This window comes from Myotis davidii, unplaced genomic scaffold (assembly GCF_000327345.1).
Source record: "Myotis davidii unplaced genomic scaffold, ASM32734v1 scaffold430, whole genome shotgun sequence".
NCBI lineage: Eukaryota > Metazoa > Chordata > Mammalia > Chiroptera > Vespertilionidae > Myotis > Myotis davidii.
This window is the reverse complement of record NW_006285247.1, coordinates 825,420-836,506: the sequence shown is the minus strand read 5'-3', so window position 1 is coordinate 836,506 and position 11,087 is coordinate 825,420. Positions and strand designations below refer to the sequence as shown.

At 46.1% G+C, this 11,087-nt stretch overlaps 1 protein-coding gene across 1 annotated transcript; it reads left to right on the top strand.

Annotated features, from left to right (window-relative positions):
* The first annotated feature begins 533 nt into the window (after positions 1–533).
* On the top strand, positions 534–9,981 carry PRSS23 (protease, serine 23). Its single transcript, XM_006755868.2, has 2 exons — positions 534–1,104; positions 8,365–9,981. The coding sequence occupies exon 2, from the start codon at positions 8,380–8,382 to the stop codon at positions 9,511–9,513; it is 1,134 nt and encodes a 377-aa protein (XP_006755931.1). The 5' UTR covers positions 534–1,104; positions 8,365–8,379; the 3' UTR covers positions 9,514–9,981.
* Positions 9,982–11,087: the final 1,106 nt, after the last annotated feature.

The window sequence follows — 11,087 nt, the reverse complement described above, 5'->3', positions numbered from 1 at the left end:
GTCCGCGGAGGCTCGGGCGCTGCTGGGCACTTCACCCACTGTCACCCGGGAAGCGGGCGGGGAAGGAAGGCTCGGAAGACACTGCTGTCTGGGATGCCTGGTGGGAGTGGGAGTGGAGAGAGCCGGCTCTGGGCAAGCTCTCCCCCTACGACCGCCACTACTTGTTCGCCTTGAGTTTTGCGTGTATATGTACCACCAAGATCTGAACATTAAAGTTTAACCCTGGGCACGTGGTTGTGAACGCACCTTAGCGAGCAGGGACAGGGCAGTGGACACGGGCTGGGGACTGGGACCTTCCCTCCGGAGCCTTAGTGAAGGACCTGTGCTTCCCTAAGAAACTAGTGTCTGTGAACTAATTGTTGAAAGCCAAGACTTCTTCAGCCTGTGGTCTTCCATCACGAGATAATTTAGGAATAAAAGTTTGAGAAAAAGTTTAAAAAGTGTCTTAAAAGAGGAGGGAGAACTGTGTAGGTGCAGGAAAACCGCCACTCCCCGTCAGAGTACAAATTTGGTTTGCTTTCACCAGAAAAGGGCTGATAAAAACCCTGTTTGTTTTATTGCCCTTTGGGCGACACCCAGGAGATTTCAGAAACAGCCCGTAGGGGGAAGAAAGCTCCCGGTTAGTGTTGGCATGGGGCTGACTTCTCTCAGCTCCTGAAATTGAACTTGAGGGGGTCCCCCCAAGCACTTTTTAGGTTCAGATAGGCCAAAGTGAGAATCGTTTTTACGAGTGGTGGTGTGAGAAGGAGTTAAATTCATAATCTGAAGGCAGCTGTGGCCAAAAGCCGAATGCCAACTTAATATCAGGATACTTATTGCACTTGCTCCAGGGTCCTATTTGTGCATAAGGGCATTCAAAATAGACTTACCGCTGTCTCGCAAGACGTCTCTGTTAGGCAGGAGTGCCTAGGAGGGGGAGTGGGGAGGAGGCACTTGGGAAATGCCACAGTAAGCCCTTCTCTCTACTTGGGGAAGTGTTGGTGATCATATGCACACCATCTGCATTTCAATACATTGTTTCTCTTGTGCTTGTCTCATATAAAGTCAAGAGGTACGTTTTCATCCCTTCCTGTGCCCGAGCTGCAAAGGAAGCATTCTTCCAAGGTAACTAATATGGATCTCATTCTGTAACACCGACAACTTATTCAGGTAGAAGGTGAATGGTGGGTGCATTTTTCTGTCTGTAGCATAAATGCCAAGGAGGCCATTAGTGGGTCTGGGAACATTGCTGGGCCCGCTCTGCCTTGTTGCAGAGTCTCAGGTTCTCCTCCATGTTTCTTCTCCTAGATCCCTTAGGATTCAATTCACCAGGCATTATTCAGGCATAACTCCCACTGACTTGGGGTGGGGAGCGGGGATTTGTTTCTCATGGACTCACCATTGACAGTTTTATACACTCTGTTCTTGTACTGCTGCCAGGCTTGTCCCCGGTCACTGGGGCAGTTCATTTTGCCTAAAATCTGATAGAGAAGTTAAGCTTCTATTGCCCACAAGATTATGTTTAGGGTGGCTGCACTTGTAAATGCCCTGCATTTCTTTCCTGTACGGGACTGTAATTCTTAAGCCATTATGCGATCAGGTCTGTTTTCCTTTAACAGACTCGGGGACTTAGAAAAATGAGAGCAAGTCTGGCTACAGAGCTTTGTTCATTTTTAGGTATTTGCTTTAGGAATTAGTCTGGTTTCACTGTTCAGTGTCCCTGGCCACCGATTCCATGGGAAACCCTTTGTTCATGCTTCCAACTGGTGTCCAAAACCTCTATCTTCACCAACATTCCCACTGTTTCTTTCTGTCGTGACTGTGTATAGTAGTCACAGGAGTTCATCCGTTGTGCAATAGTTGACACGATTTTCCCTCCCAGCACTTACTTGCTGTAGGAGTTCTAGCTTTCTTCCAAACACGTGCCCTCTGGAGGAGGCCTGTGTTGCTGCAGTTTTGAAGTCTAAGGTGCAGAACTAGGAGAGCAGTCTTGGGCCCACTCTCCAAGGGGATGAGTGTTGTTTGCACATCTGATAATGCGAGTTGTTCCCTCACCGTAAGGTCAGTAGTGAGCTTCTGAAGTGGCCGCGTCCTCATGAGGTATGCGCATGTTTTGACAGTGGGCAGCGGGACAGTGGCTCACAGTGAGTGATGGAGTGGGGACTGTGTAATCCGCTTGTGAGTCAGTATACAGAGTTGGGAAAGGAAAACAGTCTCTCTATTACCAAGCGTGGTGAGAAAATATTTGCCTCCCTCAATTTTCCATTCTGCTTTGCCATTTGGGTGAAGCGATGCACGAACATACTTAGCCGAGAACTTTAAAAGATAAATATGTGTAAGAGGGATTCTTATCCTGTACAAAGGCTTATTCTTAAAAACGAAATGTTGTAGACCTGAATTTCCTTCATCCAGATTTAGATACAGTCAGGTAAGACTTGGACATCTTCATTCCTTGTTCAAGGTGTGCATTTTCCAGACAGTTCTGTAAGGGTAAGGTGATTCATATGTAAAGAGAGAACTTAAAGTTATGTAACCCATTTAGTTACCTTTCCAGCTGTGAGTTTATGAATGTTTTTATTACATCTGTTTACATTCTAGAGTGTTTCTGTTTAAATAACTGGGCATGGCACAGGCTTACCTAGCGCTGATAAAAATGGAAATAATGATTATTTGTCTCCTGGGGAATTATTCTATAATCAGGCGAGTCGAGAAATTAATGCAAAGCCACCTACCTGATTTTAAAGCATCACCGTTCTCCTTGGTGTGTGATTAATGGGGAAGGGGCTAAGGAAGGTGTGAGGGCCTCGGGAGCAAGCAGCAGGTCAGTTCCCACTCTCCTGAGAGCATTCACACCCAGACATCCTTCCTTCCATTCTTGAAAGCCGCCCTCTGCTGGAGGCCTTTGCTTTCTTTGATGACTGATCAGGGAAATCTTGTCACCCAGATAAGCAAGGGATTAACATGGTACAGTTTCCTTTTTCTTTTCCCCAAGGCCCCCACCCTCCAGAGTTTCCTAAAGAAAAGCCCCTGCCTGAGCTGTGGCTGGCTGCACAGATGCTATCTGTGAACGGCATAGCGCCTGCCCTGGATTTTTGTGACCCTAGAAAATTATAAAATTATAGAATCCTAGACCTGAAAAGACTAGCGCTGAGAAGACTAAAGAGATCACCTGGTGCCCTGGCCAGTGTGGCTGGGCGACATCCCGTGCACAGAGAGGTTGCTGGTTGGATTCCTGGTCAGGGCACATGCCCAGGTTGTGGGCTCAATCCCCAGTGGGGGGAGGGCGCATGTGTGCAGGAGACAGCTGTTCAATGTTTCTCTCTTTTCCCTTCCTCTCTAAAAATCAATAACTATTCTTTAAAAGAGAGAGAGAGGGAGAGAGAGTGATATCACCTGTATTCATAACAATTTTTAAGCCACCCTAAACACACATTAGGTAAAGGAGTGGACAATTTAAGAAGTTAGAACTTCAATATGATGTCAGTTTTAAACCCTTCTGAGGACCTGAGTGCACACAACTTTATTTCCCAATTTCTGATCAGGTTTTTGGGTTTTTTTAGTGATTCAATGCAGAATAATTTAAGCTGCATTAATTTCTAAATCTGAATTAAATTTTTTAAAAATGCAGTTTTATAGCTTTTAGAGTTACATAGAAACTTTAATCAAGATACAAAATGTCAGTCTAACCGGCATGGCTCAGTGGTTGAGCATGAACCAGGCGGTCATGGTTTGATTCCCGGTCAGGGCACATGCCCGGGTTGTGGGCTTGGTCCCCAGTGTGGGGACTGCAGGAGACAGACAATCAATGATTCTCTCTCATCATTGATGTTTCTATAGTCAAGTAAGAAGGAAACATGAGAAATAGGATAATAAATATTACACTTTTTTGGCAAACATGAGGAAAGGAAATCTTAAGTTTTCAGAGTAAGATATAAAGAATTGCCCACAAATATCAACTCACCTTAAAATGTCTCCCTTACATTTCATGAATGTGAAAGAACTTAGAAAGCTGAATTTGTACAGAAATTTGTTTGCCCAGCTGGTGTAGCTCATTGATTGAGTGTTGACTTATGAACCAGGCGGTCATGGTTTGATTCCCGGTCAGGGCACATGCCCGGGTTGTGGGCTTGGTCCCCAGTGTGGGGACTGCAGGAGACAGACAATCAATGATTCTCTCTCATCATTGATGTTTCTATCTCTCCTTCTCCCTTCCTCGCTGAAATCAATATATGTATTTTTAAAAGGTAGGAAATGTCAGGACAAGGTTGTACCCCACAAGTTAATAGATTTAAGTAATAATATAGGGAACTTGTAAACAATGTTTCAAGCTAATAGAATCCCTGGTTTTTGAGGTATTGAAAAAGTTTATTTCTAAGGGATTAGAACTTCACCTTGCCCTGTGATTTTGCAGTTCTTATAGATGGCAGACTCCTTAACTGGCTGAATGCCCAGAATTTAACTTGTAAGGACTCTGAATTGGTAATATTATCTAATACTCATTAGATAATACTCTGTCTAGAATAGTAATATTCTTTGGTTCACTCTTTAGCCCTCTCTAGCAGCACTGATTTGTAAGTGACTTGTAAGTTATCCTAGATGTTCTTGGCTTAGTCATCCATCATTTTGCTGAAGAATAAATTTGATCCTATGTCAAGAGGCTGTGGCTAGTGAGAGGGCCTAGCTAACTGCCCAGCGCTCACACTCAGGAAAAGACTTGTTCTAATTTCTCCATACCCACTAACTCTCATGAACTGACTTGTAAAAACATTGTTTCTTTTTTGAAAGACAGATTTTGAAAAATCAACAACAAAGAGAGGTATGGTCATGCTTCAAGGCCTTTGAAGGTGTTTTCTTTTACATTTTTTATTGGTTTTTAGAGAGAGAGGAAGGGAGAGGGAGGGAGGGAGGGAGGGAGGGAGGGAGAGAGAGAGAGAGAGAGAGAGAGAGAGAAACATTGATGTGAGAGCAATAAATTGATAGGCTGCCTCCTGCACACACCTGTACTGAGAATGGGGTCCATAACCTAGGGACACGTGTCCTGACCAGGAATCAAAGCAGCAACCTTCTGTGCACTGGATGATGCCCAATCAACTGAGCACACCAGCCAGGGCAAAAGTCTTTTTTAAACAGGGGTTTACTATAGGCAAAGCACTTGGAAAAATGAAATTAGAGTTAATTTTGCCTGAGAGGGGGTTAATTCATGAATGCAAGGCTCCTAGATGGATCCTAGTTCCAGACTCTTTCTTACTGTTCCCTTCCCTGGTACCCTTGCCAAAGGACTATTTCAGGGTTTGGACAAATGGATAAAGACAAGCCCCACTGGAGCGATTCTGCTACAGTAGATAATTCACACTCTCTATTCCCAGCATCCAGTTAACATGCAAATTTCAGGTTTGGGGTTTGAAGATGCATGATCTAGATAATAATATGAGCATATTTTATGAGCACTGTTATGTTCATCATGCACACCAAAAATATTATTGACAACTTATGATAATACATAGCATAATAAGATCTCATCTCCTTCCTCTCTCTCCCCTAAAAATTATATTTTGAAAACAGGAATACTTGGCAGCTTGCACCTCTGTCTGGAGTCTGTGTTTTCTTTCTTAAGACTAGCTGAAGTAACACTTGGCCTACCACATCTGCTGCTCAATGTTAGCCGGCATTAACGTTCTCCACATTAGTCGAAGGAAGGAGGGGGTGGTGTCTCGGGGCCCAAGATACAGCCTCGTGGGAGGTACATGATTCCTCCTAGTACATATCACACTTGGCAGGGATTCTGGTGTGGGGGTACTTAGTCACCTAGACAGCAACTTACATAGAGAAAAGGCTGTCCAAGCCCTAGATATGCCCAAGAGCTGGGTCCTCGCCCAGGAGATGGGAGCAATCAGGTAGAGAGCCTGAAGTCAACATGGTTGTCCTCACCACACGTACCCCACCTATAAAGTTGGCCTGTACTAGCCTTAGCACCCCCTGCCTTGTCTACCTGGAACTTTCATCTTTTTTTTTAGTTTATTTTTTATTGTCAGTGGTACAGATGTCCCCCATTTCTCCCCTACTCCCCCCTCAGCCCAACCCCCACCCCACCCCAGGCCTTCACCTCACTATTGTCTGTGTCCATGGGCTATGCATATATGCACCTAGTTCTTTGGTTAAAGAACTTTCAGTCGTTTTTGCATGCACCCCATGATTTAAAGGATTTAGAGAAATAATCAGATGTAGTTCCTGCCCACAAAAGGACCCATGGATCCTTCCTATTTGAAAAAATGGAGAGAAGCAGTTTCAAGGAATCAGGAAGCCCCAAGGAATTGGCTTTCCCATCCCTGCCTTTCCCATCCCTGTCCTCCCTGACAGAAGTAGAATCAGACAAGCACACCCCCACCAGGGATGGAGCCCACAACCCCGGGGGCACATGCCCTGACCAGGAATTAGACTGGCAACCTTCTGGTACACTGGATAATGCCCAACCATCCAGTGCAGCAGAGGGGAGAAAGAGACAAGCACAAGGGTCCCAGAGGTGGGTGGGGCACCCACATTTTTAGAAATACCATGTGTGGATAATGGGGATATGGACTGGCGTGCTCAGCTGGACTAGATCAGCTAGCTCAGTGGCACCCCAAAATCGCAAATGGGTCTGTACTTCCAAAGAGGGAGAGGGTGAGAATAATGGAACAGTTTCCTTCTGACTCCTGCTACATTCCACTAGCCTCTTGAGACCTAACCCCTCCTTGTCCTAGTTTTGGGATGTCTGAGCATGAATGAATTACCTCACCTGTTAGTCAGCTTCCCTTGAATAGAAGGTTCAGAGCCATTCAAAACCGACTGATGCTTCAACATCTGGGGAAGTTCTACTTCCCATCTTCTTTTTCTTGTTGTTTTTCTTGTGGGGTGATTGATCTCAGGCTTTAAACATACCTTTCAGGATGAAATCCAAACTCCTTCATCTAGACTAAGCCCTTCACAATCCAGCTCTTGCCTGTTGCCGCCGTCACTTCTTCTGTTCCACCCTTGCGGAGCTAAGCATGATTCCTGAAATGACGTGCCCTGTTGCAGGGCTCCTTGTCCTCACAGACTGTTGCTTCCTGTAAGAGGCCCCTTCACTCTGTCTTCTGTGACCTAACTTCTGTTCGGCTTCAGCACCCATCTCCAGCCTCACCTCCTCTGGAACCCCTCCCCTGTTCTTCTTACTCCCATAGCTGACTTCATGGCCTTTCTCTGAGCTACCACATCACCCTCATCCATCTCTGTCATTAGCGCTCAGCAGGTATCATTCAAAAACAGGATTTTTTTGAGCCACGCCAATCATTCGCTCAGTCTTTCATGCACACAGTAAATAAATAAATTGGTGTCGAGTGGCTAGCATAGACCCAAATTCAAGCCATTTAGACTAGCTGGGACCATAGATACAAAGGCCTGAAAACGTAACCAACAGGGACAGTCATGATGCGATCAACCTTTGACTAAGGTCCTGCTAGTATAAGACAAAACCTATAGGAAGAAGAAATATTTTATATGTTAGAGGCCTGACTACTCTGGCACTAAATTTATATTAGTTAAGGTTGTTCTAAATTCAAAGCAAAAATCCAAAGAAAGACACAAAAAAATGCAAAGAAGTCTTATATCCTTCGAAATGCACCCAGTATTTAGAGGCCATGGGGGTCCCCATACGAGTGACACCGTGGAGCTATCCCTCCTTCTGCCGTGTCACTCAGCAAGCTGAGGGATTTAAATTTACTCTCTGCGTGAGCAAGTTGCTCTGTAGATGCTCCAAGCTCATGCTTTCATGAGAATGAGAGGAAAGAAAGGCACGAAGGTTTGGTCTGAAGCACAAAGAAGGCTCAAAATTACCCGGAAATTGAGGCTGGTCCATCAGTTCATCTGGGGATCGATGACCCTACGCACACTGCCCTGCAGTGGACCGTCCTCAGGGGCATCTTCCACATAGGGAAGATGGGAATGAGCACCTGACTTGGTTTGGACACCAGGCCATGGGAATGTTCCAAGGCCAAGCCCTTGCACTGTAGTGAAACCATCATCTCGGGATTCCTCTCCACACCCTGATTCCTGTGGAGGGTTTGCAGACTCAGAAACAATGACAGTCCAGCTGGCATGGCTCAGTGGTTGAGTGTCGACCGATGAACCGGGAGATCTCGGTTTGATTCCCGGTTAGGGCACACGCCCCGGTTGTGGGCTCGATCCCCAGTGGAGCAGCGTGCGGGAGGCAGCTAATCAATGATTCTCTCTCTGTCGCTCCCTCTCCCTTTCTCTCTGAAGCCTACACATATATATATGAAACAGTGACAGGCATGCTGTTGACTGCGTCTGCAGGAAACCAGCACTTGGCCCCTTGCCCTCCTGACCCTCTTGTCTTTGTTCCCACAGAGAGTGGTGCTCAGCATGGCGGGGATTCCAGGGCTCCTCCTCCTCCTCGTCCTCCTCCTCCTTCTCTGTGCTGTCGGGCAGGTGAGCCCCTCCGGAGCCCACTGGAAACCCACCTGGCCTGCTTACCGCCTCCCCGTCATCTTGCCCCAGTCCACTCTCCACTTAGCCAAGCCAGACTTCGGGGCCGAAGCCAAATTGGAAGTGTCCTCCTCATGTGGACCCCAGTGTCATAAGGGAACCCCACTGCCCACGTACGAAGAGGTCAAGCAGTACCTGTCTTATGAAACGCTCTATGCCAACGGCAGCCGCACAGAGACCCAGGTGGGCATTTATGTCCTCAGCAGTGGTGGCGGCGAGTCTTCGGGCAAGTCCCGGAGGAAGCGGCAGATTTACGGCTACGACAGCAGGTTCAGCATTTTTGGGAAGGACTTCCTGCTCAACTACCCCTTCTCGACGTCGGTGAAGCTATCCACAGGCTGCACAGGCACCCTGGTGTCGGAGAAGCACGTCCTCACGGCTGCCCACTGCATACACGATGGCAAAACCTACGTGAAAGGGACCCAGAAACTCCGCGTGGGCTTCCTGAAGCCCAAGGTTAAAGATGGTCGAGGGGCCAAGAACTCCAGCGCAGCCGTGCCCGAGAAGATGAAATTTCAATGGATCCGAGTGAAACGCACCCATGTGCCCAAAGGTTGGATCAAGGGCAATGCCAACGACATCGGCATGGATTATGACTATGCTCTCCTGGAACTCAAAAAACTCCACAAGAGAAAGTTCATGAAGATCGGGGTGAGCCCTCCCGCCAAGCAGCTGCCGGGGGGCCGAATCCACTTCTCTGGTTATGACAACGACCGACTGGGCAACTTGGTGTACCGCTTCTGCGACGTCAAAGATGAGACCTATGACCTGCTCTACCAGCAGTGTGACGCCCAGCCCGGGGCCAGTGGGTCAGGGGTCTACGTGAGGATGTGGAAGAGACAGCAGCAGAAGTGGGAGCGAAAAATTATTGGCATCTTTTCAGGGCACCAGTGGGTAGACATGAATGGTTCTCCACAGGATTTCAACGTCGCTGTTAGGATCACGCCTCTCAAGTACGCACAGATTTGCTATTGGATTAAAGGAAACTACCTGGATTGCAGGGAGGGGTGACACGTTCATCCTTCCTGCGGCACTTAAAGTTCTTCGTATCCTTATTTTAGGAGAGGCCACATGTTGTCATTGGTGTGTGTGTGTGTGTGTGTGTGTGTGTGTGTGTGTGTGTGTGTGATGTGTCATAATATCTTTTACACCATTTTTTAAAATTGCAAGATGACTGGCATCATGATTTGAAAATCGGTTTGTGTATCATGTCATATCATTTGAGCAGTTGGAAAGCCTACTTTTGCATAGAAATAAAAAGCATACTGATGTTTGGGGCAATGGGGACTCTTTAGCGATTAAGTTAATCTTTCACTTTTTGAGAATTTTGATTTTTGTTTCCTCTGAACTTGTTGCAAAGGTTTATATTAAGTATGTGGCATATAGGAGATATAATTTCTAATGTGTGTATAGTGTGTACTTTCTCCTGAGAGTCATCTTATTTTTGTTCTGTTTGTTTTTTAAATTCCTAATCACTAATGTTTCCAGATGGCAGTGTTCCCGGCTGCATACAACGCATGGTACCTTTCACAGCACGTCCGAGACAGGCAGTTCCCATATTTTGGACTTGGAGCATCTGCGCAGTAGTCCTTGATCAGTAAAATAATTTGTTGACGATGTTAGTACACATTAAATTATATCTTACAGTCAGTCAGTACCCAAGATGTTTTTGGTTTTGAAGTAGTTCCTCTTCTAAAGATGGTTACTCTTCGTTTGGGGAGGACTTTGCATATGGCCCACCCCAGAGTAGGCTATATGGTTGATGCCAGTGCTTCCAGGATTTAACAGGATTGCACTCACATTTCTTGAACTAGCTGTTTTTTCGGAAGACGAGAATCGGGGCCTCATTCGAGCAGGCTGTGTTGCTTCCCAGCAAACAGTGTGGTCACACTACAATCATTGCATTTCCCCCCTGGAGTGTAGCACATCTCATGTTTTATCATTTGGATGGAGTAATTGAAAATGAATTAAATTCCAGAGAACAATGGGTGCATTGCTCGGCAGATGTCACGGCAGAATGAGGACTTGTTTGGAGCCTGGCACAGTCACACGGCCTCATCAGAATTACTGTGCATACTTTTCAGGGTGCTTTCGGGGAGCTGCGTGCTTGGGTCATTTGGACACTTTTCTCTTGTACTTTACTTATGTTATAGTAAAAATATTTGGAAGGTGCTATAAGAAAAAACAACATGACTTTTTTTCCCCACTAGCTTTAAAAGGGCCTGTTTTACTGGAATACTCTAAGCTGCAGGCACATAGTACGGTAGCAACGATGGCAATTGGGAGAAGGCAAAATGGATCAGGATCATCACTCCAATAAGTGCCTTTATGAACGTTTTATCAATAGGAAAATCACAGGAGGTACAGGAAAGAGTTTGACTTATTTTATGTTTTCATTCTTTGTCTCTCAGCCTGAACACTTCTTTTTAAATGGATTATAAATGGGTCACAAGGCAGATGTTTGCTGTTCTCGCTCCCCGGGTAACTTCAGTCCGCCTTCTGACTATTTGTGAGGACATCCAAATACAATACTGATGCTTAAACCTCCCCCAGGTGGTTTGGCTTGTGTGTCTCTTGAACTTTTC

Bases quoted from the DNA above. Each gene is read 5' to 3' on its own strand.
- PRSS23 (XM_006755868.2), top strand. From the start codon at position 8,380: ATGGCGGGGATTCCAGGGCTCCTCCTCCTCCTCGTCCTCCTCCTCCTT.